Source organism: Daphnia carinata, chromosome 9 (assembly GCF_022539665.2).
Source record: "Daphnia carinata strain CSIRO-1 chromosome 9, CSIRO_AGI_Dcar_HiC_V3, whole genome shotgun sequence".
NCBI lineage: Eukaryota > Metazoa > Arthropoda > Branchiopoda > Diplostraca > Daphniidae > Daphnia > Daphnia carinata.
In genome coordinates, this window is record NC_081339.1 from 1,129,433 (window position 1) to 1,150,038 (window position 20,606).

Consider the following 20,606-nt stretch of genomic DNA (forward strand, 5'->3'; position numbering starts at 1 on the left):
AAATGCCGAACACAGCATATCCGCCATGGCAAACCATAATAATAAACAAAGTTGAGCGATAAACACTCCCAAAGAAAAGGAAAAAGAAAAGAAAAATTGTTGGCGAGTTTTGAACTCGAGACACCCGAGGCATAGTCAGATACTATATCGACTAGCCACTTAACCGATAATCGAAGCCACACAAAAACCGCATTATGTTGGAAGTGAAAAAACGACATATATAAAAAAGGACGAAACAAATATTTCGTGACATCAAGTCACATTTATTAACTTGAAGTTAATCAAATTTCGTAAACAGGAAGCCAAAAACTTACCGTAGGATTTTTATTAAGTAAGGTGGTAAAGGGAATAGAACGTGGTGCTCCCGAGTCGCCGTCGAGTTGTACGCGTGAGCCGTTCAAACAATATCCAAATAAGATAATACCGACAAGTCGCTAAATACTTATACGGCATAACAGCTTTAAAACCATGTAAAACTAACCTCACCTGTACTGTTGTCTTCTTTCACTTTTTTCTTATTTCTCTATTACCCTTAACGAAATCAAAATAATCCAAATACCCAACCAAAGTGGCGGTGGCAACCAAAGTGACGGAAAGGAACGAGCCGCGATCGATCAGTAAAAACCCAATCGTTGCCTTTTCCCACGACAAATAAGTGAAACTGGAGACATGGAGGAACAATTAAACTGACACTCGAGAAATAGTGAAGATTCTGAAAACCAAACTCAAAACGGGTGTGAACAACCAGTGAGGACTACTTGACTAAATAAGTCAGGACACATCTCCTCGCAAACCAACACTCGCAACTATACAGAGCTAAGAGACGTTCAAAAAAACAAGGTATTCTTCTCCACAAACATGGCCGAAAACAACGGCAGACGTTCTGGAGTACCCGCCGCAAAACGGGCGTGTCATCATTTGCAGCAACAGATTCACGATGCCGTTTCACCAGAGGAACAACGGATCGATTCCGACGACCCAGTCTAGTCCACGCAGGGAGTATCAGCATCCACCTCCAATGCAGCCGCAGCCGCACCAACAGCAGAACCTAGCCTGGCGGAAGCCTTCCGAGGCGGATCCGGCGACATCAGTCGGAGCTAGATGAGGTTACCCATTTGCTTTACCCAGCAAGTGGTCCGACTCATCGAACTAGGAAAATGGCGAAAGGCAACGGAGAGATTCAAGGATATCCTAGATTTGGATCCTGCAAATCGACATCCACCGCTTTTCGGATGGTCAGCCGAAAGTTGGGGGGACGACGATCTGTGTCTCTATTGCCACGAGCCCCACTTCAAGACGACAAAAATCAACTAGACTTCCATTTGTTACCGGCATAACGTTGTGTTTCAATACAATAATTTTCTCCAACACGACTTCTTCCTTTGAAATCATTGGTCAATCACAACTCTTCGTCACGACGGCGGATATCATGGAAAATTCAACAACATCTTGACCCAAGCGCCATCTAGCGCTGAAAATTTAAACATAACGGTGAATATTCAATATATCCGAAATCAACTGACCGTTCATAAAAACGAATTGGCACAACAAATTCAGTTATTACAGTATGATGGTCGTAAAGCCAAACATGAAAGAGCTGTTACAACTGCTCAAAATAATGGATGGTTAGCAACCTCACAATTAAATTTACCCAAGTGCAAAAAATTACAAGCTTTCGGTAAAACGGTTGTACTGATCCAGTGTAAAGCCTTCAATGTCACATTTGAGACTATTGACTTCTTGCGGACCGCAAACTAAAATTTCAAAATTACACAATTAGCCTCGATGTCTGAGAGCTGGCAAATATTCCCTTGCTATTGGAAAAATGGATTTGTAAATTTAACGACAAACCTGATGCTTTCCGCAACAACACTTGGGAAAAAAATTGAAGCCACAATTGTGTTGCGAGCATACGCTCGCACACTCATTTCGCTACGAAAACGTCGAATTTTCGACTACGAACATCAAAGTATTCCGGCATATACCGATAACATGCTTAACCACATGAACATCATGGCCGATATAGCTGCCGTGATCAACGAACACCCGCCATCGGAATTTAACTTACGTCAAAGACCTAGTGCGACAAACATTTTTGTGACGGCATCTGGTGTCGGATGTTATACATCTTGGTGGGAGACTATCAAGAACTATTTCTTCATCGGCATATTATGCCTTTTAGTGCTTCTCTTCTTACGCATTTCCTATAGTTGCGGCCTCTTCACCGTCATTTCGATCGTATGCCGCCGTCCCACCTACAGATCGCGGCCAACAACTTCCAAATCTATTCCCATATATGCAGTCTGATTACGGGACGTAATCTTACCCTGCCAGGGAGGATGTAACGAAGCCAATATACGTCTTCAACTTATATTTCCGTTCTGTAGTATCTTTAATAATTAATTAGTAGAAGACATGTCAATTGTAACACCATATACGCAACACGGGTGACTCAGATGAACACTTGTTGCCTGACTCACGCGGACGGTACGTCACAAACATCACGACACGTTGGACTCATCTCTTGATTGACTGCACGCGTGAAGTCCCAATCGTGCCAATTTACCAATATCCAAAGTTCAATGGTGTACCAAAAAGATGGGAAAGATCAGACAAGAATTTGCATCTGAGTAAAGTAGTCGCCTGAATTTATTCTTGTTGCGCTTACCCTTGGTTATTAGTATTGAGTAGTAAGCTGTACTCTTTACTGTGAACCTTATTTGCCTAAATTGATTGAATTTGCATCTGTTTGGTTAATTCTTGAGCAGTGCATTTGTCCTTTTATTAACACTTGCTCCATCTATTTTGGTTGCATGTTGAATTCGTGAGCGTGAGGCTTTTCCGTTCGCCTCCATGTCGGTTTTTTTCCGCTACCTACTCGTGTTATCACGGTAAGACTTGGTTACAATTGTCTCTCATTCTCTCTTGAGTTTCCCTACTGTATCTTTATTTCTTTCTATGTTCTTGCAGTATGCTTAATTTAGAATAATACATCCATCATTGTGGAAAATACGTCTCCGAGCTAGCTATTATTTCTTATTGTCTTAATACAATAAAGTCAGTCTTCCCACACGGGAAGATGCTTAACAATACTGTCTACTTCCCCAGGTAGCCTGTGAAATAGGACTGAAACAAAATAGGACTGGAGAAATAGGACTGACTTTTATAACTTTTAGGACAGTCCTACTTCTCCTCGGAATTAGTCCTATTTCTCCTTAGAGAAAGTCCTATTTCATTTACTTGGTTCCAGTAGGAGCGTTGAGCCTCCAATCCGGTAGGCAATATATTTCGTAAGATCGTCGGCTTATATCCATTTCCTTTTTTTTTTAAACCGATGGCGTTAACTCATTACTTAAATGGTTCACAAAACTTTTATCTGTTTTCCTATTTTAATTTAAATTGCTGTGAAACATGAATTATGTTGAATCTAATACAATTCATTTAACAAGATACTATTAGAGCGAAATCAGTATATGTAAGAGCTGTATAAAATGTAACGATAGTTGTTTGAAATAGTAAAACATTAGTGCAATTGGAAAAGTTCTATGACCACATACAGTGCAATATAGGTAATAAATATTTCTGTAGTATGTCTAATAGTATTTTGTTAAATGAACTCTATTAAATACAGTATAGTGTGGCAACCAACGCCACCAGAAGAATACTAGTAACCTAGAACTGCCACTGGATGGCGCGGAGGTAAAGGCATATAAGGATGCCCTCAGCCTATCAACAGGATGGCGTCACATCTACCCCATTATAAATATACTACAATTACAGCCGTCATATGTACCTTTTTGTTTTATTAAGACAGACATACCTACCCGTTCGTTTAAAACTGATCGACACAGCTCGATCGTTCGATTAACACAGTCCGACATACCTACCACTTCGATGGAAATTGAACAACACACCAACCCCTTCAATTAAATCTGTCCGACATACCTACCTCTTCTTTGGAAACCGGACGACACACCTACCCCATCGATTAATATAGACAGACATACCTAACCCTTTGTTGAAAGCTGATCGACACACCTACCCCTTCGTTTAGTTTAGCCCGACAAACCTTCACCTTCGTTTTTAAAAATCCGACTTACCTACCCCTACGATCAATTTAGCCCGACACACCTACCCATTTGTTATAGACTTTTTTATTTATGTATTTAGACTCTCTTAGCTGTACCTCTGATAAGAAGCACCCGTTTTTGATCACCTTTTGTTCTGTAAGAAGATAAGGTAATGAAACAAGATATTATTTCCATGTAAGATACGGTACTGTTTGTATTATTTGATCAGCTTTAACAATATTTTATGATGCTATGAAGGGGGTTACAAAGACAAACTGGAAAGTATTCAATGAAAAAAGTTCCTAGAAAATTCCTGTTCAGGTTAAGTCTCCATACTGTTATTTATTACCTTGAAAGGACGAACGAGACTACTTATGCCTTTTGGTTCGTTTGGGAATTGTGGGCAGGAAAAATGATAATAAGCCGACTTATGGGAGAAACCCTGGATAAGTTTTTCTGACGCAGAACGACAACAATTGTGTTGCCGCAACTACCCTACAAGTAATACTACAAATAATAACCCACAGTTCTAACTTGTACAACTTGTACAACTATTACATACGCTACAGAAGTTTACCACTTGCAGCAACGATTATATAAGTAGAAGAAGATTGTGCGACAGAAGCTCTTGACAATTTACACTAGCAGACGAAAGGGAAGAGGGAAAAACAAAAATACCGAGGCTAAACAGCATCCTTTTGTGTTAGTGCAATATTGGTTTGAATATAAGAAGAGAAGAAAAATGGTTTAATCAGATAGCTTGCCTACATTGATCCTCCTTCTCACCTCATCAAAAGTTTATGGTGCCAGCGTCTGAGTAAATATATCAACAAGTTGACTTTCAGTTCTGATGAAGTCTTTAAGTAGATAACTCAGCCAGGCAACAGCCTATGCAACTAGAAGTAGATATAGAACTATAGTAGATATGTAGTTTGCTTCAGTTGTCGAGAGGGCAGTAGAAGACTGCTTCTTGTTAGTTCGGGCTACTGGTCCACTATGGAAAAGAAATGTTACCAGACGTAGATTTAAGGTCGTTGATCAGGCTAGTTCTTTCTCCTTCGACCCGTATTCCGTAGTCTTTAGTTTCGTTGCGATATCCGATTTAGTTGATAACTGCTCAACTTTGGGTTTTGAGAATACTTGTCACCTAACAGATAGCACATGCAAGAACGGGACACGTTCGCAGAGCCAAGTAGAGAAGAACGCCATCTAGTTCATAGAATGCTCAATTTTCTCCCCCTCGCTCTTCCACTTCAAGCAAGAGCTGAGGCTCAGGTTTGAGTATGGAACGGCTTTAGATATCACCTTATGCCTTACCGAAGATAAATTAACACCTAATTCACATTTGTTAATGTAGGCGACATAAGGCAGGACTGGAGGCGGCGTTGGGAGGAGCACGCGAATTCGTTGAGCATGCGCGGGTCTGGTAGAGTCCACTGCTGTTCCTACGAACCATCGCAATTATGAACGGAAACCTTTTCTGGAGTTTCTGGCGGGCGCGAGCTGGACAAACCTTCGGCCGGAATCGCTATTAACAATCGCGTTGGTTCTCAAATTATGGTACCATAATTGCTTGCTAAATCCAGATCGCGCTATGGCAAGAGCTTTACCGTCTCAATCATCGACACAAAGCGATTCGTCGGAAAATATTTTTTAGAGCCTATAGTGGCTACTGCTGCCACCGTAGAAGCTGAATATTTTCCGCTCCGATTTAAAAGTAAATAAATAGGAAACTCGGCAACTATGCGGGTTGGGAAGATTGCGCAAATTTTTTAGCAATAAAAATTTGCCGTTAAAAAATTAAAAATTCGTAAAAAAAAACCATATAAAACTTTTCTTTGCGAAGAAATTCATTCGAAGAATCATCTGCATCAGACAATTATTGTATTTTCTGCGAATTCTACAAAAAGCGGTTTTTCCATAAGCCGCTCTCGGCTGTCCGGAAACTTTGTGTAGGTACTGTATCACGCAATGCAAGGCGTGACCGAATGGACTGGGCATCACGAAGGTGGTTGGCTGCAGGGTTCATTTTGAAAAAGAATTCTTTCCATTCGTCCATCCATACTAGCGCATCTCGAGCAAGATTTGAATATTTCATTCACTCCAACTGGAAAAGGTGTAAGGACTCGATTTCTGGAATACGTGAGCGACATGGCTACATGGCGACGTTTCTACTCGACCACCACACTGCCAAAATTCATAAAGACATTTCAATGTTCACACCATCCCAAATATCCATTTGGTCGTCGTATGTTCTAATCTTTTCAAAAATAATCTCTCCGAATTACAAATAATCCGCCTGTCATCACTGGAGTCCTGAAAGGAATAGTCCTGTTCCCACGTCGACATTAAGTTTGCCGATGCATCAAACCATCGAAAGTGCAGATTCCACGACATACCACGAACCAGTGGTCTTTATCTATGATATGAGCATGCAATGTCGCGAGAAACAATTATAGTTTTTCTGTAGTGATGTTGATTATCGGTGTATGCCTTAAATATTACGATGCCGATATATCACAAAAAGTTATCGATGTTCTTATTCCAAATGATATGATATTTTTTGAAATTCACCTAAAGCCTTGCATTCAAATTCGAAAATTAACACGATATGTTGTCAGTTTTATGCTCTACCCTATGGAATGTGCTACGCACAATGATTTGAATTCGGCAATAATAGAGTATAGGATTCCGCAAATAAATAGGGTAAAAGCAACGTTGTGTGCTTAATAATCGATCAATCGAAATAAATTGTGCGGTACACTTAATAACACATCAGCATGCGACATGGTACAGGCTAAGAACTTTGTGGTTTCCGTTGTAGAGCAGGCTACTAGGTAGCAAACTGGATTGCAAAACTCTCGACAAAGGAAAACTGGTCAATCTGGATGGCCGAGAATTTTCTTATTTTGGAAAGCAACGACGACCCATGGGTTGCAACAGTACCCATTTCATGGTTGGTCATTTATTATTGATTTTTCAATATAATTCGTCGTTCAGATAATGCCAAGAAGAAAAGCGTAATGCAAATCGGCTTTAGAGATGACAGACATTTCGACAACAGATTCAGAAAGAAATAAAAGAAGTCTTAGCAATGCCACGAAAGGGAAACAAACATTCGACAACAGGAGTCCCCACCACCTCCTCCACCTTCTTTGCCTCTTCTGTCTCGTTTAGGTTATAACTAAGGTTAATTCACATAATATACAAAACAAAACAATCCTTTCTTCTCTATCAGTTTTCCCAGTTCCGCTTAGAGTTTTAGAATTATTTATGGAAACGGGGTAATATGGTGGCCAGAATAGAAACTAGGCAGGGAAAATCTTCACTGAATATTTTGTAATCTACTTCATAGTATTATAAAAATATTAAAGCTGATCAAATAATGAAAACAATAGAGTAAGCGGAATCATCTTGTTTCCTCATCTTATCTTATGAGCAAAAAGATGATTAAAAATGGGTGCTGCTTATCAAAGGTAGACTGAAACCAGTCTAAATACATTTTAAAAACTGCTAAGTCTAAATACATTTTACTCGCTGAAGTTTCAACAGGCGTGAAAAGCGTACGACACATCGATCGATGATGTGATCTTCCGTTTTGACTGCCAAGACACGAATCACATTCACATCCCATTCTTCTGGCTCCGTAATTTCGTCCCAGATGTACCATTCTGAAGGGTCTAGGTTCAGTAACGGAGCACTCTGTGAAAGTTGACCAACTCGCTGACATCCCTTGGGTCGATTACCCCTACTGCAGAGGTCCGCTGGGTTTGAGTCTCCAGCAACATGACGCCACTGTCGATGGCCCGTGTTCCGGAGTATTTTTCCAATGCGGTTGTTGACGAGTGTCTGAGTCCGTGTGGAAGGTCACTTGACGCAAGTCGATTTCTAGTTCACGGCAAATCGTGAGGGCGATTTTGAAACCTTCTACGGCAGCTTGTAGCTCTAAACGTGGAATAGTGAGGCCTTTTACTGGTGTAATGTGTTTTCGACATAACGAACGACACGTTGATCGACTGGTCTTCGAATACTGTACGGAAATAGGCTACTGCTCCGTATCCTTTGGAGCTTGCATCCGTGAAGACGTGGAGGTGCTGTTGAGTCCAACGTCCTTGTTTGAAACGGAAGCATCTCGGAACTGACAGAGATTCCCAATTTTCCAGATGATCATACCAGCAGTAGAAGCGTTGGCTCAACGGTTCAGGCAAAACGTCGTCCAACCAATCCGTTCTTCGTTTGTCCAAATGTCTTGGAGCAAGGATTTCATTATGAAGATAACAGGTGCGACAAGTCCCAGCGGGTCGTAGACAGTAGAGATTATGCTGAGGAAGGCTCGCTTAGTGAGGGTCTCGTAGTTCGACGGCTTCCGAATCTTGAACGTCAGCATATCTCGTTCGCTGTCCCACATTACTCCGAGCGTTCTTTCCACGGGGAGTTTTTCCAAGTCCAGATCTAGAGTTGGTGAGGCGAGGCCGAACTCTCGTAGCGCTGCTACAACCGTTCTTGATGACGACGTCCACTTTGTCAGGTTGAACCCACCCAACTGGAGAAGGGACTTCATTTGGCGGGACCGTTTGATGACCTCGTCATCAGAGTCAAAAGAGTCGAGCTAATTGTCAACGTAGAAATTCCGTCGAACACTATCAGCTACGTCTGGAAACTCGTTACGGTGATCATCGGCCGTTCTGTTGAGGGAAAAAATGCAGCTCGTCGGCGATGATATTGCTCCAAATACGTGAACGGTCATCTGGTACGTTAACGGAGCTGAAATACTGCCAGGCGTCCGGTAGAGAAATCGGAATGCTGCCTGGTCTTCTTCGGCGACACATGGTGAAACATTTTCTCGATGTCTGCTCCGGCTGGTACGAGGTTGCGGCGGAATCGGATGAGCACACCGAGCAAGTTAACGAGTAGGTTAGGTCCCCGAAGCAGGTTTTGATTAATCGATGTGCCACCGAACTCAGCAGCTCCATCGAATACAACGCGAACTTTGGTCGATGAGCTGGATGGGCTTACGACCCCGTGGTGTGGTAGATACCACGTCCTTTTCGTCTCCGTCCGGGCTTCTTGAGTCGTAAGGAGTCGGGCATGTTTCAAACCGATGTACTCCTTGACCACTGCATCGTACCTTTGGGCAAACTCCGCGTCTCGATGAAAACGTCGTTCGAGGTCGTAGAGCCTCTTCAATGCAGATGCCCGATTGTTTGGGAGATTTACGTCGTCGGCTTTCCACGTTAAGCCGACTTGATACTGGTTGCCAATATGTTTTACAGACGATTCGAGGATGCGTTTTCCACGTAGATCATCCTCAGATAGAACGGGTGGTTCTATTTCTACTTCTTTGGCCTCAAGTTGCCAAAACTTCTTCACCAGCTCGTTTAGGTCTTCGGGACGTTTTTCGGTGGCCAGATGAGCGATGAATGGGCGTCCGTCTTGTGGCGGGCCCGTTTGTCCACCCAAACACCAACAAAACGGCGTCTTGAAGGTGATGGGCCCAGTTGTTCCAGCCGGCGGCTTGATGGAAGCTACATGATCATGGGCCTCTGCGACGTCGATTCCTATCAGGACGGTCACGTCCTCTTCTTGAACGGTCGGGACGGCAATACCACGCAGGTGCATCCATGACTCCAACTGTCGAGGGTCGATCGGCGAATTCGGCGTCACCTTCAAATTGTCGACGGCGTAAGCGTGGTTGACTTCAAACTGGCTTTGACCATCACGAGATGGAAAGGCGAAGTTTACTACGGAAGCCGTAACGTTAGACGTGGCTCCGTCATACGAGACGACGTTGATGCGTTTGGACGGCCCAACGAGTCCCAACTTTTTTACTAAGTCGCTCCTAATCAGCGTGGTGTCGCTTCCGGTATCCAGGAAACCGAAAGTGTCGACCTATGTTTCACCCGCTCTAACACGAACCGGTACAATCTTGAAATGTACCCGTCGTTTTACTGTTTCCAGATTGGTCAAGGTCCCAAGGAAAGCTGTCGATGGTGACGCTGATGGGGCAGGTTGATCCGCTAGCCTCCTCAATGGGATGAATTCGGAGCTCATGGGTGTACTTTGATTTTGAGAGCGTGGCTACAGCCCCGTGAAGGCGGTTTGCGAAAGTCTTGAGGCTGGCAGCATCTAAGCTCTTCAGAGGCGGGACCTGTAGAAGGTCGTCGAGGTACGTCTGATCCATGATCTCAGTACGACCGTAGACCGCGTCTAAACGTTCCCACACCACGGAGTACATTGTTCCGTCGGTAAGACATTCACCGATTTCGTTTCGTACCTCTTCGGCTAGCAGCTCCTTCAACATAAAAAGAAGTACCGGAGAATCTTCGTACTCTTCATACAAGGCCTGGAATTTGGCCTTGAATCACGCGTAGTTCTTCGGATTACCGTCAAACGGATCTTGAAGTTTGGAGGTTGTAGACGACTGCAGCAGCTGCTGTGAGGACGATTAACTTGACTGTGGGTGTGTGAACGTTCAGAGCACTCATCTTCGTCGTGATCCGTGGGGTCGCAACTGGACGTCATCGTGGCCATCACCCGTCGCCGCGGGTCTCGTAGAGATGCATCGGCGGCGACCAATCTTCTGCGATGTCGTACTGTATCTTCCATCGTTCGGAGGGGTGATAGGGTGGAAACGTCTTGACGAGTTGGTAAGACTTGTGATCGCTCGAGAGGTCGTTGATCTTGAATCGTTTGCGGTTGAACTTTCATCACGTCTACTTCCGTTCGGAGGTCTTGGCGTCGATTTTGGCGCTTAACTCCACCTTAACTGCGTCAATTTTGTGATCCAAACCGTCCAACGTGTGATGTGCTTCCCGGACTAACGTGTTATTGGTCGCTATGTCTTGGGACGTGACTCTTGAACTATCAATGAGTTAACTCAGCTGTTCACTCATGCTCCTTAACGCCTTGTTGAGGGTTTCTGTGATGGAAGTCGTATTTGCTTCCATCTGAGCCCTTGCCGTTTCCAACTTCAATTCCAGCTTTAGCAACTGTGCTTCTGTCTCCAACTCCCCTTGGGTTGATTGTTGGAGAAGGCTGGCTGGTTTAACGTTGGTACGCCTCTTTTCGGATAACGTGATACTGCATGTGATGTCCGAGGCTGTTGTCCCGATTGAGCTGACGGATTCATTAGAGGAAGTGGCGTAACGGCTCGCGAATTTGATAATTTTGTCGTGATCCGTTTCGAAATTTACTCCCCACTTGTCACATGTTTGCGTTGCTGCTCAGTGAGGCCGGATATACTTTCTGTATATTGGTTGTGAATTGCTTTGACTTCGTCATATATACGAATCAATTTGTCACGCCATGCTGTTACTTGCAGCTTCTTTAATCTGATGGCTTCCATCTTGTGGTCTTCCACTGCCTTTCTGAGTTGTGTCGTTAACTTCGTGTGGGCCGCCTTTCTCTTCCCACGTTTCTTCTTGAGATCGTTTTCGGGAAGTAATGGCCGTTCACTCTTCTGCCGTTCAATACGTCTACCATTGGGTTCTGGCCGTCCATGTCCATATTTTCGGCTTTGGGCACGGCTTCACTCATGACGTGGAAACGTTATTTTAGGCTGATAGAGTCACACGTTAACGGATGTCGATGATTCACGTAGATTCACCGATCTTCAAGTCAGATGGCAAACGCGTGGTGGACAGGTGGGTGCCTTCAGGCTGGCTAGACGTCTGCCAATGTTGTTACAGGGAGAATACCCGACAATTTTCAAATCAAGCGAGGGTTTTACAGACGGAACGGAACGGAAAATGCACGTGTTCGGCAAATCCCGGGTTTCGGCACAATTTGTTGCAGACTCCGTGCGAAGTTTGCAACAGAGAAGGAATGAGATGGATGAAGGATGAGGGTGAATGAAAATGAGAGATGATTTAACAAAAGGAAAAACGCTTTATTTCAGGGCTTGGGTGAAGAACAAAAGACTGCACGCTTGATTTTGAGAAACGGGGAAAAACTCAGCCAAATTTGGTGAGGAAAAACGAGACAACTTGTCTGGATTTGAAAACTGAAAAATGAGACGAACAAAGACTGTCTGGGTCGGATACTAATATAATACTAACATATTACTCAAAAAAAGGGGCAAAAAGAAGACAGCAAAAAAAGGGGTCACTACATTTGCAGGCCCGTGTGTCAGAAACTCTGACGGCCGACTCACAGTCAGACGGTCGGTCTGGGACTGGGAGAAGAAACACAGACCCAGGGAACGAGGGGACAGAAACCCTAGGCGGAGAAATCCAGCCGAATTCCGCGACATAAAAGACACACACCGTTAGACGAACGAGAAAGTAAACATGGCCGGAGGGAAAGACTGACACGCCGGTTATTGAAACCGGGGGATCGGGACTATGATATCCAAATAACTTGACGTGTTTTACCTATATATGAAGAGGAGATCTGGCGAGGAGAATTGGAACCACCTACTAGGAACTCAAACGGGAGAAATAAGGATAACTACCGCCAGAAGCAACCTTGGAACATCGGGAAGGGGAGATGGAGATATCACAGGAAGAGATCATTCCGCGGTTTGAAGAATGAAGAGTAAGCGGCGACCTCTGGTCCAACGTTGAAATCAATGTTCTAAAGTGATAAATTATCTGTCAACGGTGCGTGTTGTAGAGGTATAAAGAGGGGCCGAATAGGCCAAGAAAATACACTCACATTTCGAACACCAAGGAGGTCTACTGGTAATTATTGTTCCCACTTACTTGTTGCTTGTCGCTCTTGCTGTTTGCTGCCTGCCGTCGTCTTTACCGTTCGCCGTTCACCGCTTGTTGCCTGGTTGCCGCTCTTCGTCTCCACCAGCCGCCGATTCGTCGCTCACGCCGCTTACCACCGCCGGTCGCCGCTCGCTGATTGCTCGCTGTTTCAACGCTCTTCGTTGCCAGCCCCTGCCGCCGAGTCGTCGTCCGTGCCGTCCCACTCTGCCATCCAAATTCGCCGCAACATCTCTTCTACCAACAGTAAGTCTTTTTGCTAATACTTTACCTTTGTTATCCTTGATCAATATAGGTGTGGAACTGACCTTGCTGCCGGGTGTCCAGCCAGGAGAAGCCCGCTTGCTACGATAGTACCCCTAGACGGGCCGTACTATCCTTCTTTCTACCGACGATTCTAAACCGAATCTTCCGTCAAACTATACGCTGGCCCCTATAACGGGCTAGGCCAATCAACCTAGTTTTTTCTCACCATCATTGTCTGAGTCGGCAGTCTCCGACGGTGGAAGAAATTTCATACCGTGCCCCCTACAGCCCTGCCCGCGAGGGCAGCACCGTAGGTGACAGTAGTTGTGACGGGAGCGTTTTCCAATTTCTTATTGGGTACATATGTCGGGGTAGCTTTGACGGGAGATATTTTTCCATTTTCTGTAAAGGTAGGTCTGTCGGGGTAGGTTTATCGTTTTTAGGGGTAGGTCTGTCGAAACCTCTAGGTACTTATGACGGGGGTACCACTGTCTCTATCCCAAATCTACGCAGAGGTTAATCGAAACGAATTTGGGATAGATTCTTTTGGACTAGTCGCCAAAAGTACCCTAGGTTTTTCGCCCTGTCGACTTTTGTCACTCGACACTTGGACAAGTGGTCCGTGACAGTAGAACATCTGTCTCGCGATGGTTAGACTATCGGGTCCCGACGTTTGGCCGCCACAACGTTAAGTTAGTAGTAATAAGCTATGGTTATTGTGGAAGCAAAATAGAATTACAATTACGTAAGTTTAAAGTAATTTGGGTAGCCGGTGAAATAGGACTGAAACGAAATAGGACTGGAGAAATAGGACTGAAAATTTCCAGTCCTATTTCTACCGGAGAAATAGGACTGGGAGAAATAGGACTGACTTTTAAAAACTTTTAGGACAGTCCTATTTTTCCATGGCATCAGTCCTATTTCTCCTCGGCATTAGTCCTATTTCGTTTACCTTGTTCCAATAGGAACGATGAGCCTCCAATCCGGTAGGCAACATATTGCGTAAGAGCGTCGGCTTATATCCATTTCCCTTTTTAAAAAACCAATGGCGTTAATTCATTACTGTTTGTCGAGTATACAGGCGAAGCGCACAAACTTCGAAAGCTTTTTCTATAAAGTACTACATATAATATATAAATAATATAAAAAATTTTTGCTTATCGATAGGTAATAGTAACAATATGTACATTCGTCTACCATAGGCCCCTTTACCTTGGTAGGACCAGGACCACACATAAAGGACCGATCAATCAAATACTGATATTTTAAATCAGAATTTATCGCATAACCAGGCGCCTTAAGTGAGAGAAAACTTTAGTTGGGTTCGATTTATGCAGTCATGACAATACTCAATTTTTTTAAATACTCCAGTTTGTGATCTTTGCAGCTCCAAACATATACTAAATTGTTCGGGCAACCTATGGTACTGTCATTAAGGAATGGTGTTCTTCCATGGTATAATTTTCGTTTTTTGGGCATGTCGATGGCATATCTTCTGAAAACTGTAGCCAGGTCCTGGATTTATAAATGAATGATTGACGATAAAAATAATATTAATACAAAGAAAACAAAACGAAATAAAAACAGCAAATTTACAAATATTTCATCATTTTTTTTTATTTATTTATTTTTTTTTTTTTAATGAAAACATAAGAATGCGTAGTTGGAGGAACATTGAACGAAGTCAACATAATAATAAAAAAAAAATTAAACAAAAAGACGTATCAACTTTTTCTGAGACAGCGAATCTAATTTAGCTCCATAACCTAAAACCTTTGGGAGTGAGGTCAAGATTAAACTGAACAAACTAGTTTAGAAACAACACTGGAAGGCATTACCAAACCCTGAATGGGGTTATTTAAAAAGCACGACATTAATATTCTACGTTGATGTCCCCAAACCAAAAACACTCCGCCGCTATGTACAAAGCACATTTCACTATTGTTGGAGACCGTAAGCTAGATGAACCTCGGCGAAAGAACAGCTATACAGTTTATGTAGAACGAGTATATACAGCCATTTGAAAGTGCTTTCATTCGGGAAAAGAGGAATTTGCCGCAGATCTATCGTTGCGTGAGACCAGTTCTAACAGAGTTGGCCGATTGTAATCGTCCAAGCTCCATTGTTTGTGTTTTGTCATTTGTTGCAACGTCATTCCGTCATTTGGCGACTATGATCTTGTGAATGTGACGCATGTGTTTCTGTAAATGGGCCTTCTGACGGAAGGACCAGGAACACAGGTCGCACTTGAAAGGTTTCGTTCCAGAATGAATCATAGAATGGACAGCTAAATTGCTAGATGAGGTGAACATTTTACGACACACTTGACAGCTGTAACCCTCCTTACCACTGCGCTTCGAATTGATGTTATTTGAACTACCGCAGTTACCATTTTTGCTAGTGCTCAAATTAGTAGGCATCATATCTTCATCTTCGTCCTCCTCGTCGTCTTCGTCCTCACAGCGCACACCAATTGAATTGCGGTTAAAGCTTGCATCATTGTGGTTACCCATATTCAATCCTCCATGTGAATTGAAAAAGCCTTGGAGGCATTGAAGCTCAGCAACAGCCGCTGCTGCGCTGTGTTTCCCAGCTAAGTTCCACGATTTGTTGTCTAGAGTGGCACCTCCGTGGGACGGGGATGTGTTTGAGTTCCAGGGCGTTCAGAACTCGCCAAGGCATTTGGTACGCCCAGGTGAGATGGCAAAACTATTGTGTAACTCTGCTGAACAAGGCTTTCTTGAAGAACGGCTTCCAGATAAGTGCGCCGAGGATCTGGGTTTGTTCCGGTTCCAGATCCAATGGCCGGTAGGAGAAGCATTTTGTCCGCAAGATTCATCCGCATGTCGGACACTCCCGATGGTGCACCGCCTTGTTGTAACAAAAGACCTTCCCTGCCTAAAAAAATTACGAAGAAAAAAGAGAAAAAAAAAAACGAAAACTAAAGTTTCAATCCGTATAAATCCGATATTATGGTGGATTTTATGTTTAGTGTTCAGGAGAATTCGATTAGCGATTGATGAACTTCTGCTTTGCATACAGTCCAGTCACTCAGTAGATGGCAACTGAGTATGTTTCCACTATTTTTGTTTTACGTCACAATTACTTTATATATAATATATATGTTTAAACAACAAGAAAATTGCCAACTTCCTTATGTCAGATGCGTGCAAGAGTGAGACAAATGATTCCCTTAATCACAATTCATGGCACTCCTTGAGGTACCACCCGCTGGAGGCAGCGCTAGCCACCCGTATTGGTTTGCTTGTTTGTTTGTTTTTACATAAGAAAATAATCCAACAGATGGCGTTTACAACTACTAGAATTTCTTAATTTCTAAAAATATTCAGTCTAATGAAACCTAACGTTAAGTGAGCAAATCAATTCTTTAAATGGGACGTGGCTACAGTAATATGTCGTGTTCGTTGTCATCACCGATCGCACTGCCCCATGTTTGTTTGCATCTGGTCTTTTTGTTGTTATCATTTAACGAAAAATGCACTTGATAAGGGCGTTCGCATCTCTTTGGTGTGGTGTACGAGATTTCGAATTGAATTCAAAAATGATTTTTTTGTGATTTGACTGAAGAAACATGAAATTTCTTTTTAGCCAACTACTATTTTATAATTCTTTCAAAATGCGATACTTGTGTAAGTGTGCGAGATTTTTTAAGCTTTACAACCCTCTGACCTGATGTGTTATTTTACCTCTGAATGCTTCAAATGTAATAGAAGGTAACACCAGTAGCCAGAACACCCAGAAGGATAGCTTTTCAAGACCATGCTTTTAACACATCGAGCAACTGCCTACGGAACACTAACGAAGTATTATCCGATCTACGAAAAGGCAAAGAGTCCAGCTCGGTGCAAAGTTTTTGATATATTGGTAGCTTGGATGGAAAGATAAATAAAGTAAAATAGCGGGGCTCGTATTTTTTTTTTTTTATGTTCTTTCGTGGTAAAGTTCAGTATTTGCTACGATCAAACAACGCGAAAGATCCCAGGTTCTACTCTTACCCTGCTGCCATCTGGATGAATCCCACAAATCAACTAGAACTCACCGAAAGGCGAAATAGTATGATAAAAACGACATTGCATTACCGATAGCCTTGGCCATGTACCATTGGTTTTTAATTAGTGATTTTATATTCCCAGTTGGCTTTGCAAACGTACGACGAAAGAAAAGTAAAAAAAAAGTCTGGTTACCTTGGTGTGGCTCGACGGACTCACTGCTTTCAAAACTATTGTCGTGTTCCGGAGACGGAGAGATCTTTTCTTCTTCGAGACTTGATCTGGATCTGGTGTGGTTCGAATCCGGCTTGAGGCTTAGATCAATTTCACGATCTCGGTCGTCTAATGTGTCAATAGCCATTTCCACATCTGAATTTGCTGAGCTATACGATTTTCCCGAGTTGTTTTGTCGGTTGTATTGGTTTGCATCGGCAATGCGACTACTGAGATTACGGTTATGATTGACAGCCAATTCCAGTGAAAACGGATGACATCCTCGTAGGGCCGGGTGTTGATAATAACTAACGGTGGAGGCGCGAGGCTCAGAAAGTCGTGTCACAAGCGGGCCACGATCCCTGAACGAATGATTTGAGAAGGCGCTGAAATCAGGTGGACTGGAGTTGCAAGGCTTGGGACGAGTACAGTTGACGTTTTCGGTTTTGGTCTGTAATTGGCAGATCGATTGTTTGGTCTCCATTAATTAGACCGACAGGCGTTTTGCATTAAAATCATTTTCATGAAAAGAACTGATTCCCATCCAAGACATACCTCAGGTTTAGCTGCAAGATTCATTGGTCTATCGTTGGATTCATCAGTGGAGTCATCTTTAGCAGTCTCTCCTCGAGGAAGGTTTTCATCGGCGATGGAATTATTTTCTGAGAACGCTGTTGGACCGACCTCGGCATCCCTATGACAAGTGTTGAATAAATCTTTCCGGGATTCGTCAGGATGTTCGTCTTCGGACACATGGTCAGATTCATTTCGATCGCTGGAATCCAACTCGGGCGAGTCGGAGCGCGCGGTGGCGACGGAGGGGTAGGACCATTCCCTCCACGTACTCCGGCTACGCACAGCTGAGCAGCCAAATCCAGTAGAGCTGCAGTCCGTCTCGGCGGAAGGACGACCTCACCCTGGTAGATGAATTGCAGCAGGAGTCTCATGTCTTCTGCTTTGACTTCTGGGAGCAGCAGAGTTGTGTCTTGGCCTTCGGCTTCAGCCAGCAAGTTGGCCAGCAATGGGCTCATGCTCGCCAAAACAAGTCTGACCGATGCGCCAAACGAAAATGCAACAAAATTTTATCTTCGCTCTACATCGTTTAATGTTAATGAGTAACTATTACCGATGAGCATGCAAAACACGATCCTCGCAGAAGATAATGACATCAGTGAAACGGTCACGCGCCCAACAGGCAGCTGCCATTTTCGTTAAGGCTTCATCGTGGCGAACCCATCCGAGGGACACGTGGTGGCGATTTGTTCCACAGATCGTTGCGGCTCCCATGGTGCAAAAATCGGTGGCAAAACTAAAACAATCAGTTAAGATGTGTTACAAAAGCTGTTCTTCAAATCAAATAAAAAAATGATCAATTTAAAAAATAATAGTAAATCCAAAGAGCTCCTTTTTCTAAGTAACATACACGTCTGTAAAATCTTGAGCTTCTAACATACAGCGAACTCCCCTTACAAGTTAACTGGCACTTTCTAGAGTGGCAGTGGGTGAAAGTGGTTTTCAAGGATACCCAGCCGAGGGTCATACAAAAGCGTTAATCGCAACCTAAACTCGAAAACATTACACTTTTAAACATTTGATTGCCATCATGGAATTGAACAGATAAAACAAAATGTGATGATACGTATGATTTTGTTTTCTTTTGATCTAACGAAATGTTTAGAATCGGTGATGAAAACGCACGAAGCGATTGTTTACCCAAAGTAAGTGGACAAGATAACCAGATGGAAAAACGCGGTGAAACGTGACGGAAAAAAATTATCCAATGGAAAATGTGAGGGAAATCCGTTAAGTTGTAATTCACTTTCTAGTTGAAGATGAAAGCGCGTTAACTGGCGCGCGCACACACACACGAACACGACGCATACCACGCATAGGATTGAACAGTTCGTCCGACAACAAACGTGCCTCTCACTCTGTCCACCGACTCGCGTTCAAAAAAGCTTAGAAAGTGAAAGTGAGTCGATGAGGCCGTGTGAGGGAGGGAAGGAGGGACCGAAACAGAGAGAGAGAGAGAGAGAGAGAGAGAGGTCGTTTTTTTTCCATTCTTTTCTTTTCTATTCTTTTCTTCGGAAGGAGGGAAGAAATGGCAGAAAAAAGAACAGTGAGAGAAGGGGCTGCATGGGGAGAAGAAGCAAGAAGGTAAAAAACGAGACGAAAGTGTGTTCGCTGATTCGCTATAATACGTACGTACACACAGAGGAACTTATTCCAGACACCTCCGACGCTTTTCACAACGTTCTCACGCTTTTCTATCACCAAATTTTAATTGTTGTTTGTAATTTACTTTTTTATTGGTTGTGTTTCATTTCAATCGGATTTGATGAATGATTAACGAAACGTTATAATGCTCAAATTCCTTTCCGTTGACGCTTGATTGTGGTAAGGCTCGTAATCATTCAGAACTAGTTGGCTGCATTTGAAAATACATAATTTCTATGATAGAGCAGGACGGTGTATGCTAGAGACTTTCAAAGGAAAGCGCAAGAAAGAAACCTGTGCGGAAAGATTTGTGGCAGAAGTAGTTTATATCAGTTGGCCTGCTCCGGCGCTTTTGAAAAGTGAAAGTCCATCGCAGCATATACCTGACCTTCCTCTTTAAAAAATATATTCGTAATGACGAAATTCCTCGGAAAGATCCTTTTCCTTTCGACGGTGTTGAGCAGATAAATGTGCCGATTCCGAAGTTATGTCTTGATTTAAGTAATATGTTGCAGTAAAAAAAAAATTAGGCTAGTTCAACCAAGGGCACATGTGGGCATTTTCAAACGGAAGGAAAAAAAAATCAAAGCAAAAAAAAAAACGTATGGTGGCATTTGAAAAGTGAAGCATAATTGGATGCAGTTGAGTTTCATTTATCACGATGGACCTTAACCAAAATCCCTGCCAACTTTGCCTATTTTTCAGTTTACTGCTGGAACGTTTTCTTATGCAATTGACATGTTCTCGTAGGTAAATAAAATGAGGTTTCTGGTGGTGTCATAAAAGTAAACTGGAACAAGCTATTTTCTAGGAGAAGAGAAAGCGGAGCGGGCGTTTGAATTTTTAATTGGGTCGAGGTTTGTTCGTTTGTTCACGTCGCTTTCACTGGGTTGTCTAACTGCTGTTTACCAATTTCATAGTGAAAGTAGAGTCGAAAGTGAAAAGCTTGACATTCTACAGTTTGGACACTTCAGTGTCGACTTTTCTATTTTGAATCTCTGAAAAATATGCACGACAAAAATAAAGCACAAAAAATACGGCTTTACGAGAGAGTTTGTCAACGACAGAAAAACATTATAATAAAGGGCAGTAAAAGCAGAAGAGTGAAAAATGAACAGGGAAAATGTTGTTTCCTTTTA

At 43.0% G+C, this 20,606-nt stretch overlaps 1 protein-coding gene and 1 long non-coding RNA gene across 2 annotated transcripts in view; both read right to left on the reverse strand.

Annotated features, from left to right (window-relative positions):
• The window catches only part of LOC132088283 (uncharacterized), an 88,748-nt gene that overhangs the window by 33,220 nt on the left and 34,922 nt on the right, over positions 1-20,606 (reverse strand). The gene's annotated exons all lie outside the window — the stretch shown is intronic.
• Positions 14,619-19,278, reverse strand: LOC130698377 (transcription factor Ken-like). The gene is given in 7 exon segments (XM_057521039.2): positions 14,619-15,663; positions 15,666-15,925; positions 17,233-17,701; positions 17,806-18,054; positions 18,057-18,297; positions 18,377-18,559; positions 18,964-19,278. Coding segments are annotated over 6 exon segments (1,857 nt in total). The 5' UTR covers positions 18,538-18,559; positions 18,964-19,278; the 3' UTR covers positions 14,619-15,186.